Here is a 22077-nt window from a genome sequence, read left to right on the forward strand (position 1 = left end):
ATAATTGCAATAGCAATAATAACAGTAATACTGATAATAGCAATGATAATGAAAAATAATAATAATAATTAGAATAATATTTATTATTAAATTTAGATTTTTTGATAAATTCATTAAATCGTATCAAATAGTATTATTATGGAATTCCAGACTGTAAATATTTTACTATAGATACAATAATCATTACTTCGAGAATTCATCTAAAAAACGTTTGGCTTACGAAATAATTGTAACAATGAAAAACTCCCAAGTTTGACAACATTAAATTTTATTACAAAACGCAAAAGAGTTTGATAAACTAATTTTATTAACCTATGTTTTTTCATTTGCAAAAAACTGTGGACTTTTTGAATTTATAAAATTATATAATTATGCAATTTATGAAATACTTTATAATTTATGAAATTACTTTTGAAATTATGCTAATTTATAAAAGCAGAAAAATAAATAATCTTTGATTGAAACATAAAACGAGACGTTATTTGTTACATACAAAATGATAGAATAAAATATCGGTAATATATCTATACTCGTGTCTACGGTAAAGCATAGGCCTTCGGCTTGTCTGGAGGTTAGGGGTTTGGAGTCGTTTGGTTAAAATGCACAACCATTTAGCCTATTTGTTCTTTAGGGGTTTAGGGTTTAAGGCTCTTTAGTTCACATGTACAGGCTACAAAGATAACACATTTATAACAAGTTTTTATGAAAGTTAAAATTTTTTTTCGACATTTTCGTCCACCACATTGGTTCCGCCATTTTGAATTTTCAAAATCTGATATCAGATTTGCAAAGAGCGATCTCGAAAACCCTTATATACAAACCTTCTACAAAATATTATGGATTGAAGTATACTTATAGTTATTTTGTGTTAGGGGTGGTTTACCCCCTAAAGGGTAGTATATATGAAAAAATCGAAAAACTTAATTTGTTTATTATAGATGTTTACAAATTTTTTCCAAATTTTTTAGTCGTTTAAAACTTTTTTATTATATAAAATTTTTTTTCGATATTTCCGTCCGCCATATTGGATCCGCCATTTTGAATTTTCAAAATCTGATTTGTAATCAGCGACCTCGAAAACCTCTATATACAAACTTTCTACGAAATATTATGTATTGAATTACATATTTACAGTTATTTTGTGTTAGGGGTGGTTTACCCCCTTAGGGGTAATATTTATGAAACACCGAAAGACGTCAACTAAATTTTGTTATTAAGGATGTTTAAACATTTTTTCCAATTTTTTTTAGTCGGTTTAAACATTTTTATTATAAAATTATGCCAAAATATATATGTTTTCAACCCCTAAAAAATAGGGGATGCTACCCTTACTCTTCAAATCACCATGAAATACTTGCTCTTTTTGTAAGAAATAACCTCCAATTTGTTTCATTGAAAAATATTAATTTTAAGCCGAGATATTTAAAAAAAACGCTTTTTGGGGGTTAACTTTAGGGGAGGTTTTTACCCCTTAAAAGTGAAAATTAGCCGATAAAAAAAAATACGTGTCTCTTATTTTTTTATGTTCTACAACATATATGAAAATCATCAAAATCGGTGAGATCGGGTTGGGTACCTTTCCTTGTTAGACATGTTGCTACTTGAGAACTCGCTCGAGATGACACCATACGTAATCAACTTTATAAAAAATCACAAACATTCCGAAAAATTTGATAGCGCAAGCTCGCAACCTGCGTTTAATTGCATAAACGATATTGAATTTACAATTGATTTTGACAACGAAGTCATGGTAATTTGTGATGATAACCTTGCTTATCATATGAATTCATCGAGTTTTGAGTCTCCCCCTTTGAATGTGCAAGGAGACGAACGAATCTCCATTGTAAAAAAACTAGTAAAACTTGATACATACACCGACGAAAAGTATCAAAGATTGAATCTTATGTGTGAAATGTATGCAGACGTTTTTCAATTACCCGATGAAGACTTACCTGCTACATTACTAACTGAACATAGAATTATTTTAAAAACCGATATTCCTATCAATGTTAAACCACATCGTCCTCCGGTAATCATGCAACAAGAAATGGAAAAAGAAGTTGACAAATTATTTAACAAAGGAATTATTGAACCATCTACCTCCGCGTACAATAGCCCGATTTGGATGGTTCCTAAAAAAACTGATTCAAAGGGCAAACCCAAAAAACGATTAGTTATAGATTACCGATAGTTAAATGAAATTACGGAACCAGATGCCTATCCTATTCCGAATATATCCGATATTATCGAAAAATTGGGCGGAAATTTATTCTTTTCGGTTCTCGACTTAGCATTGGGGTTTCACGAAATCCCAATTCGGGAGTGCGACAAACCATACACGGCATTTTCTACCTCTTACGGTCTTTATCAATTCAAAAGAATGCCCTTTGGATTAAGAAACAGCCCTAGTACCTTCATGAGGGCTATGAATGATATATTTGTTGGGTTGCAGAACAGAGAAATTTTCATATACATAGACGATCTAATAATTTTCGCTAAAACAATGGATGATCACGATAGGAAGATGTCTCTCGTAGTAGAACGACTGAGAGAATCTGGTATGAAACTCGAACCAGAAAAATGCGAATTCTATTGCCAAAAGGTAGTTTACTTGGGATTTGAAATAGGAATAGACGGAATTCGACTTAATAAGAGTAAAGTCAACGCAATGGAATTTTTTCCTATCCCAAAAACTCAGAAAAACATTAAACAATTTCTCGGTGCAGTCGGTTATTACCGTAAATTTATTCCTGATTTTGCAAAGGAAGCCTAGCCGTTGACTTCACTCTTACGAAAAGGTACGAAATTTGAAGGGACGGATGCATGCCAAAAGGGTTTCGATTATTTACGTCAATGTTTAACAAAAGAACCTGTACTTGTATACCCCGATTATACAAAACACTTCTACGTAACGACTGACGCCAGTCAGTTCGCTATTGGCAGCGTGCTGAGCCAGATTTATGGAAAGGACGATAAGCCGATCGCGTTTTATTCAAGAATTCTGAAAAATGCAGAAACTAACTACTCAACTATTGAAAAAGAACTTTTAGCCAGGGTCGATTCAGCCGCGCAATTTAGGCACGCATTGTACGGTCGTCGATTCACATTCATGACAGATCATAAGCCTTTAGTATGGCTTCACAATTTGAAAGATCCGACTACGCGTTTGAAACGATTCTATTTTAAACTCAGCGAATTTGATTATAACATTGTATATAAAGAAGGAAAGACAAATTACGTCGCAGACGCTTTATCGAGAAATCCACCGTCACTCGAGCCGGATGGCAAAATCTTTGTTTTGACTCTGGCCTCGTCTGAGTCAGATGAAATATTCACTCCAGCAGACATGCCTAGCACATCGTGCCGTGTCTTTCTTTTCGCGCCAAATTCCAAGGTACCGATAATTAAACATACGCGCAAACGAAACGTGATCCGATCCGATTCTACCAAGAGCGCGACTACGCCTGTCGAATCCGGTCACGACGACACAAATGAAAATATTGAAAATGAAACATCACCGGATGATGAAAATGATATCACAGCACTCGCTATGGACAATAACCCTCCAGAGTTATCCGACGCGGCTGTCAGTTCGATAAACAACTCGAGCGATCAATCGTCTGAGATGATTGAACCGCCTGCCGTTACATATGATATCATGAGACGAGCAAAGAATAACGTAATCGAAATACGTGACTCGTTTCTCATATACAAAGATAATCTTGCTTACTTTATCACAAGCAAGAACGAACCGGTCTGTAGTGGAGCGCAAGCCCTGCATGACGCAAACCGTTATGTACATCACGACAGAGTGGAGCTTGGGTCAGTAGTCACTCGGACAGTCAGTCGAAAGGTTCTTCTTGCTTTGTGCGTGAAAAAGGACGATCGTGTTCGAGTACAAGTCGACACACTTGACTTAGCTTTCAGTCATTTGAAAGATTATTTGCTTGAGAAAAAACTTAAAACTATTCGATTCTCGGTTTCGCAATCAATAGACGACGTGCCGTGGATCACTATTCGAGAAAAATTAGAACACTTATCGCAATTAGTGCCCGATACGAAGTTTCTCTTGTGTAAAAACCTAGTGCGTGTACCGGACGAAGAAGAAAGAATTGATATTATACATACGATCCATTCTTCACCCGTCAATGGTCACAAAGGAGTCACAAAGACGTACTTGCGTATTAGACAAGATTACTACTGGCCTTCTCTTAAGCAGGACATCCAGACTTACATAAGCCGTTGTGAGACTTGTCAATTAAAGAAACTGGTAAGACGTAAGGTTAATCAGCCCATGATCTTAACTGACACGCCAGGCGAGGCATTTGATAAAATTGCTCTCGATATCGTTGGGCCTCTGCCAACGACAATGAACAATAATACATATATACTAACTATGCAGTGCCTTCTGACAAAATACGTAATTTTATGTCCTCTTTCGGTAGCGGACTCTATACACATCGCGACTGCATTTTTGAACCATTGCGTGTACATATACGGTTCACCTAAATTAATTCTGACCGACCAAGGCTCAAACTTCACTTCCTCCCTTATGAAAAATATTGCAAAATTCTGTAAAATAAGTCAATGCACAACGACGGCTTATCGGCCTCAGAGTAATGGCAGCATCGAACGTATGCACCACGTCATGAAAGAGTATATCAAATGCTATGTAAAAAGCGAAACGACATGGGATGAATGGATTCACAGCGCCACATTTTGCTATAATACGAGTGTCCATGAAGGCACCCAGTTAACACCGTATAAATGTGTTTTTGGAAAATAGCTCGCGTACCTTCAGACCCCGTGCGTGTTGACGAAAAACAAAATAATGAGTCATATTTTTCATACCTTCTAGAATTAAAAAGGCGAATTAGCAAACTTCAGGAGATCGCTCAAGAGAACTTGAAGTCGGCTAAGAAAAGGTCAAACAAATATTACGATAGAAAAGTTAATCCTTGCACATTCCAAGTCGGAGATTACGTACGACTTTTGGCGGAACCAAAGAAGGGCGTGTTCGGGAACGAATTCTCTGGTCCATACAAGGTCATACGAGTAAACCGAGATAACAATAATGTAGATATTATTGTTAAAAATAAAATCAGAACTGTTCATACTAACAAATTACTTTTAACTAGATTAAGAGACCCAAGTGAGATAAGTAGTAGTGAAACTGAAACATCTATTTCAGACGAGGATCGGAACCAAGATGGCCTCGACGATCTTGATCAACCTAATGGCTAGCATCATCTTCACAACACTCTTTGCTGGCGCGACAGACGCCCTTATTGGATACGACTGCGGAAGAAAATCTACACCGAACATCACTACAATATCACTGCGTCATGTCGGTAAGTGCGATTTTAACAGCATGACGACCGAGACGGAAATGCAGTACGTAAATTTATTACAGAAAGCAGAATTTGAAAGAACTATGATAGAATCATGTCGAGTCATTATTACACAAAACGTTAAATATTGTGGTATGGGTTCTCATACAGCCGAAACTAATAAAGAAAGAAAATACGCAAAACGCATTTCTCGCGAAGCTTGTCATGAAATGTACAAATTCGGGCAATATAAAATTTATGATCAGATTATTACAAATTTGGAAACAAATCGTACAAACTACCGAACTGTTAGAGTCAAACGCTCAGTCGATGGTGACTCGAGATGCAAAGGAGAACTCTTTGAAGGTCAAAGTGACCTTCCTGTCCTACTTACCTTAGAAATTACCTTATCCACTTCTTTAGCCATTATACGTAGAAACGAAAATTCACTCATTCTAAATTCTGGAACCTCTTGTGTGTATTCAACTGAACAATGCACAGAGCAAGATGATACTTATGCATTTTGGGAAAAAACAGAGGCACCGCCCTGTGGTTTTAATAACTTCGTTATATTATTCGAGGGTAATGTAGTCAAAACATTTAGTAAAGCAGTTAACGCACGCGCCTTATTCTTTAACAACAACACAGGTACAAAGTTCGCGTATACGGACTCGGGAAACGAATTGGTATGCGGTCATACTTTGAAACTAACGGAACAAAGTAATATATATATATATATATATATATATTCGAAACCACAATCGGTAATTCTTTTCCAACAAAAAACGTGAAAATTAATCCAAAAGATATAAGAATTGACGCGTACTTCAACGCTAAAATATTATTTATTGCTCATCATTTCAAGAACGAACTAAAATCTTTATACCAAGACATTATCACGCAAAGATGCTTACTTGAACAACAAGTGTCAATCCGGACGAATTTGCATTCACCATTATGAAAAGCCCCGGCTATATGGCTATCTTTGCGGGTGAGGTCGCACATGTCATTCAGTGTGACGCTGTTCCGGTTAAACTACGGAGAACAAACTTAACGTGCTTTGCTGAACTACCAATCACTTATCAAAATCAATCTTATTTTATCACACCGAAGTCGAGAATAATAACGAATCGCGGAACACAACGCGATTGTAACAGATTATTACCTACAATGTTTGAAATTGATGAACGTTGGTATCAATTAGATCCGATTCCGACTACTGCAGACACGCCGCAGGTGCAGCAGCCTTTGAATAAGCCAACATGGAAATATACTGATCCGGGCGAACTCGCGAGAAGCGGTATTTACACAGATAATGATTTAGAAAGTTATAAAAATGCACTTATGTTTCCGGTAACAAAGTCAGCCGTATTAAATCAAGTTGCTCGCGGAATAATCGGAGAAGATGTTTCTACCGACGACTTAAATGTTTCAAACTTAATGAACGAAAATACATTAACTAGTTTCACTGAAAATACAGTAAATAAATTGTGGAAGAAATTTGTGACATTCGGATCAGTTAGCGCAGGCATAATGATGATTGGGATCATTTTAGGATTATTAAAATATATATTAAATACAATTATACATGGGTACACACTTTATAGAATTTATGGGCTCGGATTAAGAATGGTAGGAGCTCTTTGGGGTACAATAACAAATTTATTGATACACCTAGGCCAAGGGCCATTACCCAAGAAACAAAACAAAAACAATACAGACGTAAAAATTAGTGAAATTTCAACCTTTCCTCCAGACCTTCCTCCAACAGCACCTTCTGGAACTCCGCCTCAACTCCCAGCAATACCACCTAGAACAAACATAGAAAAACCTACAACCTTATACCCAAGACTTTCTCATTGTCCGACTTCCGATGTTTTGGATCAAACTCGAGCTCATTCTTCGCACGGCTTTGATTCTAACAGGAGGGGTGTGACGTCGGCCAATTCACAGCCAAACTTTTTCGATTCTAAAAAGACAAATAATACTTTACAATCAAATCAGAAATCAGAACGTAGAAAACCATACACTGCATTTGAACCCATTACCATGACTAGCGTCGATAACTTACCGACAACTGCTAACCCGTTTGAACATAGAGAGTTGTTACCCCGCGGTACCGACTATCGCATGGTAACCGACTACCGTGTGGTAAATGAGAAATTATCCAAAGAAGATAAATAAATCGAATAACAAACGAGTCATGCTGCGTAAAAACGCACTTACAATACACATATATTATTATTAATTTACTAACATTTATTTCTATTATATCCGTTAGATTAAGTCATGACCTTAAGTGCCTTATATAATCTCTCTGCTACGAGTAAATTTAGAAGTTTAGAAAATTATATTATTCATACATATAAAACACATTTTATTTTAGCTTTAGAAAAACGCACTCTTTCTACAGAAATCAATAGTAACAGAAACCATGATAAACTACCTCCTGAAATCCAGTACTAATAGAAACCATTATCAGCCGCCTCTCAATACCGTGACGTACCTCCTTAGATCTCCTGCTCTCCTGATACTTTTCTCGTCTTTCGGACCTCATATCTTCCTTAATATTGCAGTCAGAAAAATAATGTAAAATACTAAAATCATGTAAAAGCTCTCACCTACATTTTAGCATCGAAACCGCAATGAAATTTATAATAATTATTTTATACTAAAGAACAAAGTTATATTATTCTTCATGCGTATAAGAAAGAGGCGTATAGAGCAAGAAAGTGATTATAGCCAACTTCGGTAACACTGCTTTTGTATTCTGAAACCGATAAGTCCTCGACTAGACCTCTAACTGAGCAGTCACTTTATAATTTTCGCTCGAATAAATTTCATAGTATTCTTTAACCTTTTTGATCCTTGAGTTTTATTTTCGAGTATTAAAACTTAGAGTTATTACGTCATTTTTTTTTTTCATTTGCTTACTGCTACAAAATACATAGTCTTACGACTATTTGATACCATTTCATCCAATTTGCAAAATAAGTATAATACAGGATTATACTTATAAAATCGAGGAGCGGATAGACCGGCTTGAGGACAGAGTCCACTCTACGGCTTTCTTACCCGGGCCTCCTGACCCGGCACTTTCAAACATCTTCAGGAGTGGTGACAGCAGCCCTAAGCAGCCAAACTTAACATATTCTCCTTGCAACAGCACCAGCCCTTTGCAGAACTTGTAAAACTGCCTTGACCGTGGAACAGTTAGGTCTCATTTCTACCATCAAAAGTTAAGTAATTAATTTTTATTAAAAACTCAGCTTCACACGCGGAGACGTAACACGCTATCGTAACAGACCAGGACTTACACTTCCAGAATCGGGTACTGGAAAAGCTTGCGAAAATTTTTTAAATCTAAAAGTTTTGCACCACAGCTTACCACCCGCAATCGAATGGTTCAATAGAGCGCATGCATCACACGCTCACGGAGTACTTACGCAAATACGTGAAAGACACTATGCGATGAGGCAAGTGGACAGCGAATTTCCAACATGCGTACGACTAGTCGGAGCACTCCATCCAGCTTTACGCCGAGCATCGACGACGTAACGTACAAACAATACATAGACGAGATGACGACTAATTTAACGGCGCTACAGTCGACCGCGGCCATGAATCTTGTCCAATGAAAATACCGGTCAAAATACTACAACAATCGGAAACTCAACACAAAACACTTTTAGGAGGGCAAAACCGTCTTCCTACTAAAAGAACCCAAAAAGGAAAAGCTTGACGCGATCGAGTATCTCGGTCCGTTCGAAATCACCGATATTAACAGAAAAACGCACAAAGTGACAATACACAACAACGAAATTACCAAGACCGTAAATTTAAACAAATTAAAGCGGCCGAGCGAACTAGCCAGGCAGATGAACGCGTCGAAAGAAGAAACGAAGTAGGATGTTTTTTTTCTCGGCACTGGACGTGCCGCTCGAAAAAAAAGTAACATTTATACCCCAGAGAGGTCAGTCTTCGTCGCCTTGCTACAAGCACCAGCGAGCTACCAACAATAAACACTAACGCCAACTAATATTTTAGGGTAGCCGCAGGAAGCCGCCAGAAGAACTTCAACGCGATCCCTGACCCCGGGTCGGCCTATTCATTCGCCTATTCGAAGATAACGTAGGCTTCATCACCGAAAAAATTTCACCTCTCCCCACGTCCAGCACAGACTGGAAAATAATCCAGAAAGAGGACCTACGGCCGTAGTTCAAAGCGAGCGAAATGCTTGAGAAGCACACTGCGTTGGTGGCGCACGCGTTGGGCTCTCTCTGCAAAATCGGGGAGCTGCAGCAAGCGATTAAAAAAGCCGTACGCCAGACGGGAAAAGTGCTAGATTTGTTACTCGTACATAACATCGGGGATGAACCACGCCGTGCACAAATATCGCTACTTCCATTTATCGGTACAATACACAAATTCCTGTTTGGTACGCTAACAGAAACCGACGAGGCCAAAATCCAAGAGGCCGTAAGAACCATAGCAAATGACACCAAAACGACTGCTACTCTGTTGGCGAACCAAACAGAAATCATCGATCGCGCCTTATCCGACCCAGATACAAAGTTAATATAGACCACGACAGCTATTCTAATAAATAAGTCAATCACATCTGACAACGAAATCGCGATACGCAGCGCGGTACAAACTGTAAAGGACAACCTGTTGCAGTTTAAAATGGACACGGAAGTGACAGACGCAATTCTCTTCGCGACACAGGGCATGGATCATCCACGAATGCCACCAGAAACACTATTACACGCCGCGAGAACAGTAGCCATCACCGTAGCAAATGCAAAATTCCCCTCGCGGGGAGCGTCTGGCACCACCGGGTTACCGTCCAAGCCCCGGGCGAGGAATTGCATAGTAGCTTGGGTAACACGAAAACCCAAGTTACAACTTCCAGATAGAATCAACAAGCTACGCAAGCTCGGTGACGTATTGATCGCAGTTAACCCCGAACCAATCAGAGAAATTCGAAATAACGTCGCGTGCAAAATCCAAATCGCGTCAGGGCACGCACTGGGAAAGGCCGAACACTGCGATATTTGGATAAAACAGCTACGCGACACGGTGTGGCACAGAGAGAACATTTACATACAATGCCAGCGAGCCGAACAAATAACATCTGAAATAAGCGGCACGGGGGTACTCGAGTTACGCCCAAGGTGCTCAGCGCACACCGCGAACGCGCACTTGGCCACCTCGCACTCGCTAGCATCTTACGCAAACGCATCGGTTTTCGATACAGTCGCATTCATCGTATTCAACGTCTCCGCAATGCTGATCGAAACAAGTAGTATCGAAGGCAAAGCAATCGAACTGCAACAAGCAATCGAGATCGAAGCTAAAAATCTAGCAGAGAATTCGCATGGCGTGAAATTCGAAACTTTGGAAATTGACACGGCTCTTCGCGATATAACGACAAATGCGCGTGAAATCGCGGACCGCAAAGAAAAGTTATTCGAGTTAAAGAATTTGTCAAGCTTCACGTCAAAATTCAGCTACTCAAGCTGGACGGCCGTAATAATAATAATTTTAATCATAAGCGGCGTTTTAATTATCAAAAAGCGTCGCGCCGGTCAGCCGATGCGCAAACTAATTAAGCAGCAGGAAAAACAGCTAGAGCTGCAAACGTTGAGGGAAATGAATCGGGCTATGAGCCGTGATTAAAACTGTCATTTACGCGCAACGTTCACAAAATTAAAATTAAAACAAAAAGGAAGAAAGATTTCAGCCCATCCCGGATATCTAATAATTCTGACCCAACTACCCTAAGAAAAGTGTATTTTAACAAAACAGAGCGTGCAATACCCAAATCTTTTTCTCTCTCTCTCTGTACCCCATTCACCAGCAAGAGAATCCTTCCGTCCGCAGTTGGATACTTCTCCGTTCGTAGAGGTACGAAGGCTACGAAGCCGTATAACTGGGACTAATTTACGCGCAGTGAAACAATAAATGCTTTAATATATTATGCGCTCAAGAAAATAAAGCCAAATTGCGACTAGTACTAGTAATGAATGATTCTCTTTCAGGAATTAGAAAATTAAAGTGTAATCATTAAATAATTTACTATGTCACTTACATTATTATATGTTAGCTTTCCATGGGTTTTATATATTAATATTTTTGATAATTTCAGACGTACTACTATTAATATTTGGGCATAAAATAAAATAATGTCTAGTTAATTTTTCATGAAATATCATTTTCTCATAAAATAATCAGCAGAATTATTATTCAGTCAACTGCATATCTAGTATTAAAGAATAGAATTATGTACATACAGAAGCTCCGATCCATACAATTTGTGAAGCAGCAGCAGCTGCTAAGGATCAACATCCGCGTTCCCATGCTCACACTCACACTTACACACACAAAACACATTTGTCTAGCGTCTCGCACACAGAGGACGGAAGAGGACGAACCTATACACACGCGCGCACACTCTCACGATCCAACTGTAAGCTATTAAAAAAAAAGGGACATATACACACCCCTGCACTCTCCGGCACGGTGTTCCATTTTCTCTTATTCCATATTTTCTGTTTTTTTTCGGGCGACGGGGACGTCTGCTCACGCGACCTCGGACGTGTCACGGACGAACCTTGGGCTCGCCGGCGGCATCTCCGATGGCCTGCGTTTCCGGCGACGCGCTAGACGCATCGTCAGCGAAGGAACACCGCGGCCCGAAAGTCTCCCTCTCTTCAAGTGCAAAGCTGCACTTCAGCACGTGGAACCACTCGCCGTCGACGAGTCGCGTGGACGAGCGAGCGGGCAGATCACCGACAACTACGAGCGAGGACGGAGCTCCTCCAGCATTATCAGAATAAACGCTAATCACCGACACCAGGACTTCTTATTCCCTCCTCGTGACACCTCCACCTTTCGTCACAACTTAATGACCACTTCTTGGTATAGAATCTAATAACTGGGCAGTTTTCTTTGCCATTTCTTGGGCAGAATGTAACGCTTTTTCTCCAACTTAATGGGCAGATCTTGGATTCAATCTGCTTACCTTGTTTTTAAGTATAAACTGCCCATTATAGTTGGTCCAGTAACACAGCTGGGTTGCACGTGGCTTATCACGGTTTGAGGTTACAATTAGATAATGGTAGCTAGCAGGCTTGAATTCAAGTTTTTAGTTTAAAGGAAGTACATAATAATTATTTGCATTAGAAAAAATTCTGTCTGACCGGGGACTTGAACCCACACCCTGCACGAGGTCAAATAAGTACGGACGTGCGCCTTAGCCGACTAAACCACGCAGACGTTGTTCCACACAAGTCCTACGAGCTTCGCCATATGTTTGAATTATTCAAATTATTCATTTTACGCCTAAATATTAATAATTTTGTATCTTGCATCCGAAAAATTAATTGATTTATTGATATTTTTATGAAATATAATTCTCATCCATAAAAAATGCACAAGATATCACTACTGTTGGGAAATTTAAAATGTCCACTTTTTTAAACATTTTACTTAGCCAGTTTTTGCCTTTACGGCCATTTTAAATGGGTGCTTTTTTACCAGGGTACATTACTAAAATTTAAATTATATATTGATTAGCTGCGTTATCTCCATTAATAGTACATTACTAAAATTCAAATTATTTATTAATTGGCTAAGTAATCGCCAGATATATTTCAATAAACTTAAGTATATTTACCGAATACGTACAAAAAATTATAAAATTTTGTTTTATTATTTGTCAATTAACGGGATGTGGGAGCTGAAAACACTGTTTTTCTGTTCCATATAACTTTTTGAATAAAGCTTACAATGATAAACCAAGACCAGAGCGCCATAGTGTTGAGTTTAGTGAATCATTCTACCGAAAAAAAATACCAATCGGACTTTTGGTTTTTGTAAAAGTTGTGAAATACAAGCGGGTGTTTACATGTGTTTATGCGATTACAGCGCCAACCTCAAACACCAATTTTACTTATTAACTTTTTTTAATTTGAAACTTCATCAATATAATGAGCAGAGCGCTATAGGTTTGAGATAAGTGAATCATTCTACCGAAAGAAAATGTCAATACGGCTTTTAGTTTTTTTTTGGCATTTGAAATACTAAATACCCCGTGGTGGATTTGCGAAGCTATAGCTCCCACCTCCCCTTAAAACAGTTATCTAATAAACGTATTAAAATATCATTAAAAATAGAATGGCTTAGTAATTGCCAAATTACATTATTGTAAAATTTATAAGTTCATCATAGTATACATTTGTTTAAATAAAAACATGATTTAATAAATATTATTCTAATCAATTGCATTGCATTATTTGAATATATTATAAGTTTTATAAGATTTGGCTGAGCAATTGCCATTAACCCATTAAGGCCCAGGCCAAAACTGGATTAGATAGCATCAAACTAACTGTAGGAAACGGGGCATAACGAGAAAAAGTACCCATGCTTTTCTTTTGTCTTTTGCGATTGTTTATAAAAATTATTTAAACCAATAACCAAAAAAATCAATTTTTCGCAAATCTGATCACGCCAATCCATTTTACGGAAAAATTATGACAAAAATCTATATACAAATTTTTTCATGATACGTGCACGAAAAAGGCCACTTTCCATGCATGTAAAATAAATAGAAAATCGAGTTTTTCTTAGCAGCGGGAAAAAATTACTCCCAAGGGAGTAGTTTTTTCCACACTCTGCAGCCTATACGATGGATGTGTGTCTATATAAGCATTTTCGAAATTATCAAAATTTTCGAAATTTTCAAAATTTTCGAAATTTTCAAAATTTTCGAAATTTTCAAAATTTTCGAAATTTTTGATATACTATATTGTTTTACTTAGAAAATTCCTCGAATTTCCCATTTCTTTCATATGCATGATAAGTGGCCTATTCGTGCACTTATAAAAAGTACGGTGTGCAACAAGGGGGTAGTGGCTTTTTCAGACTCGGGTGATGTTTTGAGCACTTGTGTCCGTCTCGGGCGCCTCCGTAGACGCCCTCGGTTTCCACTCGTGCTCAAACCATCATCCTCGCTAGAAAAGCCAATGTTCCCCTCTAGTTGCACAATATACTATTTCTCAGACTGTTATTTGTTAATGCAAAACAGTGTTTATTGCTGTATTACATTAACAAATTACGGTCTTGGAAAATATTTTATGCAGGTTGTAAAAAATTGCAAAAAACGAAAGAAAAAACACAGGTACTTTTTTTTCGTTATGATCCGTTTCTAACAATTTTTATGCTATCCAATCCACTTTTCATCTGAACCAAATCTTCAGATTACATCTTGTAATATGCATGAATACCTACAGTATTAAAAAGATCAAATCTACACAAATAATTATTGGCAGCATCTCTTTCATCTGGACCGAATCTGTAGATAGCATTTTGTGATATATATATATATATATATATATATATATATATATATATATATATATATATGCGTGGTTCTCTGTGAAATCAAAGATGAAATTTTTAATTTTTGCCCAAACTGTATATATATGTTCTAAATGTTGTACCTGACTTCCAAAAAAAATTTCAGCGTGATTCCTTCATTTGGCTTTAAGTTCTAGCTGGTCAAAGTTGAGGTTCTAAGCAATTTTTATATTTTTTGCTTTATTTCAATGATTTGTAGCTCATAAGGGATGCATTTTTAACTAAAACTACCCTAATAATTTTTTTATGAAATTTTCTAAAATTTTCAATAAAAATACTCATGTGTTTGTATCGGTAGACATGAAATTTACTAGGTTATAAGTGTCAAATTCGCATGTAAAACCACTTATTAGCCATTATATCATATTTGTTTTCTACATAACTTCTAGTAGAAGGTCAGGCCCATTCTGAAACTTTACAGCTACTTTTCTACTATAAAAAGGCATCTATCTTTTTACTATATTGAGGTTGTCGGAGTCCGGATCAAGCATTCAGATTTTTATATTTTAAGGTTTACAATGCACATAAGGTAGCCTTAACAAGTATTTTTATTGAAAAATTCAGAAAGTTTCACAAAAAAAAAGTATCTAGATAGTTTCAGTTAAAAATGCATCCCTTATAAGCTGCCAATCATTGAAAATAGGCAAAAAATGCAAAAATTGCTTGAAACCTCAACTTTGACCAGCTAGAACTCGAAGCCAAATGAAGGAATCGCGCTGAATTTTTTTTTTTGGAGTCAGGTACAACATATAGAACATATATGTATAGTTTAGGGAAAAATTAAAATTTTCATCTCCGATTTCACAGAGAACCACCTATAGTGGTTATTTGTTTTTATATGTGGTTATATATATATATATATATATATATATATATATATATATATATAAATTAATGATAAAATAATATATATATAAATTAATGATAAAATAATATGTAATAATTACCGATAATAACTGGTAGAATTGACTTTTTTATCTGTTGTTATCTGTCATTATTTACCAACATCATCAAATATAGGTTATTATCGATTATCATGTTAATGCGGTTTATGCCGAGTAACTAATTTTCGTATTTATATTAGTTATATATTTATATTAGTTCGTATATACGAAAATTTATATTAGTTACATAAACCACATAAACATGATAATCGATAATAACCTATATTTGATGATGTTGGTAAATAATGACAGATAACAACAGATAAAAAAGTCAATTCTACCAGTTATTATCGGTAATTATTACATATCTAAGATTTTGTCGTCAGATTTCATATGAGTTTTTGTGATGGGGAGCATTCCTCAGTTTTAACTTGGCTCAACTGATTATTTTTCATATATTTTTATTCATATGGACTTCAGTGTTTTATAAATAAAAATAATTACTTTTAAGCGACCAGTGCCACGCTTATTCTCTGCTGAAAATTTGCACATACTATCAAACGCTTTTTAAGAATTTAAAAAAAATGTAAAAGCCATGTAATAATGCATGTTTTTAAAAACATATTATAAATACGTGTAAAACATGCACTAAGGTACGTATTTTAGCATGTACTATCACAAGCACTTTTTGGACCCCGACTTAGAACATGGGATAATACATGATTTAATACGTGATGTACATGAAAATAAAAATTTTCTGGGCTTCTATATTATTAATAATCAAATCCTAATGCGTAAATAAATTGTTGCATACTTCAATTACATAATTAAAATTTTATTTATTAATTTAAAAAATATTAAAAATCATAGTTATATTATTAATTGTAATCTAATTTTTATACGATATTTGTAGAAAGAGTAATATTCTCTTAAGTTGACTCAATCCCTCGGTGGATATTTAAAAATAGATTGATGTTGATTGTATCGGTCTTCTCGAGGCAAATTGATCGATGCGTAAGGAAGGAGAAAAAAACCATAATAGTTTTTTCTATTTTCTTTCTTCCCAATAGGAGAAAAAACTTTTACGGTATTATGGTTTATGGTTTTTTTCTCCTTCCTTACGCACAATTTGCCTCGGGAAGACCAATAGGGTCAACATTATTCTATTTTTTTAATTTTATACGCATATATTGACTGTAAATAATAGAATACAGATAAAAGTACTTGTCGTTTTTTTTCTAACTTTACAAAGCGATTACCCATCCACTTACAAACCCCGGCTAATGCTACTTAACTTTCGTGATCAATCGTCTATACTTCTGTCATCAATGCAGGACGGCGTCTATGTTGTATAGGGTGATCGATGACGAGGTCCAGTTGGTGCACTCCGTAGTTTCTGGTGTCTACTCTGTAATGCTCCGTAAACGATCCGTCGCGTATTGTCATCAAAATAAAAACAAACTAAAGTCATTATAGAATCTGTTCGGGGTTTTTCCGTTTCATCACTTTTCCCGTCAACACTCCAGGCTACAGCCGAGCAGCCAGCAGCGGCACAACACTCAAAGCGCTGACATAATAAAGGCATACGTATAATTATAGATATATAACAAGAGCGAAAATTCAGCAACATCTCGAAGCGCGCACTTGTACCGTATATAGTGCATATGTATGTTTGTGTGGAAGAGAAGCGAGCGATGACGCAGCAGCGGCGAAGCGCGCGCACCCTCTTATGCTTGTATGAATGTAAGTATGATGTATGAATGTGCGAATAATTTTGACGGATCAATCCATGCTTTCTTAGCTTCCTATAAAAGTCCATGCGCGGCCTATGGCTAAGCACTAGCTCCAGCACAACTTAATCGCCTAGTCTCTACTCAAGAGCAACTTACGACTTGAGTAGATAAAATTAGATAGATAGATATTTCGACATTTCATAAACTTGTAAAATTTATCCGAACTTGTAAATTTCCTTAATTCAGAATAGATAACGCAATTTAAAGCGTATCTATCAAAAACCTTTTGTAAACTAAAGCCTACTTATTAATTTTCTTTGTTAAAAAGAATATATGCAATCATAATGCAATATTCTTACTATAAAAGAATTGACTAAATATATTTATTTTATTATCGAAACATAATCTAAAAAAATCTCATTATTGTAATAATCCCCTACTACTTGGTATCCCGGACCTCTACATTCTTATCAAAAATATAACACAAATTAATTGATCTGGTGTCATAATTACGCCGCAGATTAGGTAAATGCGAACTACTCTTTCATAATAATTAAATATCCTGGACCAGGAAAAGTGGTGACCATTTCATCCCTATGAAAAAAATCACGTGATAACCCCGTGATAATCGCGTGATAATTGCGTAATAGTTCCAACCAAATTATCATGTGATTATCACGTGATAATAAAGCGATTATCGCATGATTTACAATAAACATTGTTAAATATTATTGAAAAGGCTAAAAACAACATTTATAAATGAAAAATACATGATTAATAAGAAATAAGGAACAACAAAAATTCTCTGATCGATAGTTGAACCCAGAACTTTGGCGTGATAATCCATTACTCTGCCAACAGAGGCGTTTGCTTTTTTAAAGCATAACGCATAAAAGCAATTTTTATATGCAGATATTTATTTTGATCTTTGAACTCTTTTAGTAATATTCTATTTGAAACTAATCTAAATAATAAAAAGTAAACTTATTGTGATTAAAACAATAATAGGCAATTTTTATTATTCTTTCATTAACTTCACAAAAATTCAAATTATAAAATTAATTAATGTTACAACCAATTATTATCTGAATCTCAATAAATTAAGATGTTATTATTATTTATTTTTATTCGGAATAGAATATCTAAAAAAATTACCTTTAAAAAAAGTAAAAGGTTAGGCGAGTTTGATGTATTGCGCAAAATTATCATGGAGTAATACAATAATCTATTTGATAAGGTAAGCCATAGTATAAAAAAGTAATGAGATCAATGGAAAATAGTCAAGTTTTAAATACTGTTACGTCCGGGCGGCCGCACGGAGCGAATACTCGCACGTTAGAAATAATTACGAATTCCGAATCGATGAGACCTTTTATTTAGCACAGTCCGCTTCCGCGACACCGCCTAGGGAAAAGGTAAAGAAGCGCATGATCTGACCGGTAGCTCGACTGACGGTGCGGTAGTGATAGCTCACGGAGTAACGAGGCTCAGAGTGACTTCCAAATATATTGAAAAGGTTAAGATACGATACTATGAACTGACACAATAACGTTGCATGTGACACTGATATTAATGTATGGATAAGGATAAGGACAAACGACTTACTTTGAAGGTGCTGGCTTGTAGTTACCGACTGGCTGGCTCTCTCTCGTTCTGGCGCTGTAGCTCGTCTTAAGGGAGCGGAGTTTTGAATGTAATAATTTGTACGCAAGATTTAATAGTTAAGAGAAATGATTTATTCAACTCGTCTGATTATAGACGGTACAAGATATAGGGCCTCGACTGAGTACAACTCGTGTCTGAGGCAGAAATTCGACTAAGTCCGAAAACTAGGCGAACGCTCCGAATCTAAGTTCAATTACGAAAAAAACAGTTTAAGTCGCGAGTTGGGCAAAGCTTCGCCCTACTAGTAAGAACTTCGGAATCCGAAAGATGCTCCTCCTTGCTCTCTATTGGTATTTATAGGGATGAGGGTAATACATAAGCATAGGGAAGGTTCTAGCCAATTAGGAATTTGAGAGGGTGTGTGTCTCAGCGGGGGTATTGTTTATTTATTGTATTTATGGTATTTTTTTGACGTTCTAATACATGAAAATAAAATTTTAGTTGTTCACCAATAAACAAAATGGCATGGCAAGTTACGTAGTAAGTATCTTGAGAGTTGTTCTTAATTGATCATTATATAACTTAACTTTAAGTTAAGTAAACCCTTTATTAACCAAACAAAATTTTGTTGCTTTATTATAATTAAATATAATAAACTTGACTTTGTTCGATTGATCTCATTCTATTTTATCGGTAATTTCGTTGCTAAATTATTTATAATTATTTATGTATTTAAAACTTGACTATTTTCAATTGATCTCATTACTTTTTTAATCTATGGCTTACCTTAGCAAATAGATTATTGTATTGCTCCATGATAATTTTGCGCAATACATCAAACTCGCCTAACCTTTTACTTTTTATAAAGTTATTTTTTTTAGAGATTTCAGTCCTTTTTAGTAAATTTTTCGAGTCTTTCATATTTATTCTAATAATAAAATATAAGCATTTTAAGCACCTTTCGGCCATGGCTTTATAGTAATACATATATATCTAACATGAAACCACTGATTGTTCTGTCGCAAGATATTAGTATAATGACCTTAAAGAATATTACCATGATGGAATGCTCTACTAATAACTTTATACTTTTTAGCATTGATATCAACTTTACATGTTGGTATTGCGTTTATTTTCAAGTTAGTTATTTTGTTTATACCTTCATCAGTATGCTCGAATAACATTAATTGTAGAATTACGACGGTATTGCTGATTATTAAATCAACTTTTTTAATATTTTTAAAACTACACCCATTGTCACATTTAGTATCGATTTCTTGCCAATTTCCAATATTATAATCTATAATTTCTTGTAACTTGCAAATTCTAATATTTTCTAGCAAGAAGAGATTGATTATATAATTACACGTGTCATTATGTTGTTGTTCATCGCATCCAGAACATCTAATTATTTCACTGACTTGGTTTCGAAGTATTTAGTAATATTAATAATTTATTACATAAACATAATAAAAATTCTCCTGCATCTTGCTGCACATGCGTCTTAAATTCTACTCCAGCGAACTCTCTTAATGAATGGATATCAACTTTTGTTTTATTAATATATTGTTGAAATACTGATTTAAAAACGTATGTATGATGACGTTGTAATAAAATTCTTCTAATAATTGTGCAGTGAAATAATCTTTGTGCACAGGCATTGGCGTAGCAAGAAAATCCATCATTATTCTATCTACGTAAGTACTATCTACACTATATTAAAACACTTAATAGCAATTATGTAAAAATTCACCGGAACTAGTGAATCATTCCAGGATGATAATTATTTTATGCTAGATATGTAGTACAAACATAAATACATAATTCTACTGAAAAAAAATCAGAATTAAGTACATTTTTTCGATAAAGAATGATTCACAAAAAGTGACCGGGTCATGAAACATTTCATATAAATTACATATATGTATGAAATAATGATAAATATTTATATTTATGTGATCTTTTTGGTAGTTGATAAGAAATAAAGTATATGTATACATATATCAATAACGCAGTAAGATTGGTCCAGATGTGTCGGATGCTGTAAATGATAATCTTTTTAGAGAAATATGGCAAATATGTTTATTTGTATTTATAATCTGAATTATTTTTTAAATCATATACGCCACATAGATACATATGTATGTTTTACATATATCATTAGTAGTGATCTTGAGATTGGGTCCGGATGAAAGGGATGCTGCGAATAATCATTCGTGCAGATACGATCTTATTTTTTAAAGATTTGCTTGTGAATATGAAATGACGCATGCTCTATGAATTTACGCATTTCACAAGACGTAATCTAAAGATTTGGTCCGTATGAAAAGGATGCTGCAAATAATCATTTGTGCAAATATGATCTTGTTTCATGCCTGTTTTTGTAAAGAAGCCTGGAAATGATACTATTGTAAATGATTATTTATATTAATATTAGTTGTAAATTTGCTCTCTGCGTTTCACGGGGTAGTGACCGTCATTAATTATTAAATGTAACATTTTTAATATTAACGCCCGCATTACAATTTATTTAAAAATGTGTCATCATATATATATATATATATATATATATATATATATATATATATATATATATATATGATGATGATAGTATTAATATATCGCTACAAAATTAACTTAACGATTACTTATCTAATATTTATACAATTTATTATTAAGGGGATGTCGTCCCGAAAGCTTACAGACTCAGTTTTTTATTTGCAAACTTTATTCAAAAAGTTTTATGTAATAGAAAAACAGTATTTTTTGGAACAACATTCCCTTGATTATATCTAACATTTGGATTTTGAATATAATTTCTGTGGCGATTATTTGGCCAATATTTTACATTTCAAATTTCAATATAATTATGTCGGATTCACCTTTTATTTACAACTGTTACGTGACAACTTTCCCGATTCGCATTTGAAATAATAATTTCAAATGTAGGATCGAGAAAGTTCTACACGTATAAAGGTACAGCGAGACTCAAGGCCACAAAAGTATCAAGTGGCTAAGAATCTCGCTAACCTAAACAACTTCCTCGCCAACGGCTAGAGGCGCACGTTCGGAGCTACGTTGCAGTTTCGGCGCGCAACT

The 22077-nt window shown here is 35.4% G+C and overlaps 2 protein-coding genes across 2 annotated transcripts in view; one reads left to right on the forward strand and one right to left on the reverse strand.

The window, feature by feature from the left end:
- The window catches only part of LOC107981821, a 129040-nt gene that overhangs the window by 86541 nt on the left and 20422 nt on the right, over positions 1–22077 (reverse strand). The window lies entirely within an intron of this gene.
- On the forward strand, positions 2381–5156 carry LOC116415882. The gene is made up of 4 exons (XM_031921476.1): positions 2381–2558; positions 2868–4277; positions 4859–5055; positions 5139–5156. The coding sequence occupies exons 1-4, from the start codon at positions 2381–2383 to the stop codon at positions 5154–5156; spliced, it is 1803 nt and encodes a 600-aa protein (XP_031777336.1).

The sequence above is a fragment of the Nasonia vitripennis genome (assembly GCF_009193385.2).
Source record: "Nasonia vitripennis strain AsymCx chromosome 1 unlocalized genomic scaffold, Nvit_psr_1.1 chr1_random0012, whole genome shotgun sequence".
Taxonomy (NCBI): domain Eukaryota; kingdom Metazoa; phylum Arthropoda; class Insecta; order Hymenoptera; family Pteromalidae; genus Nasonia; species Nasonia vitripennis.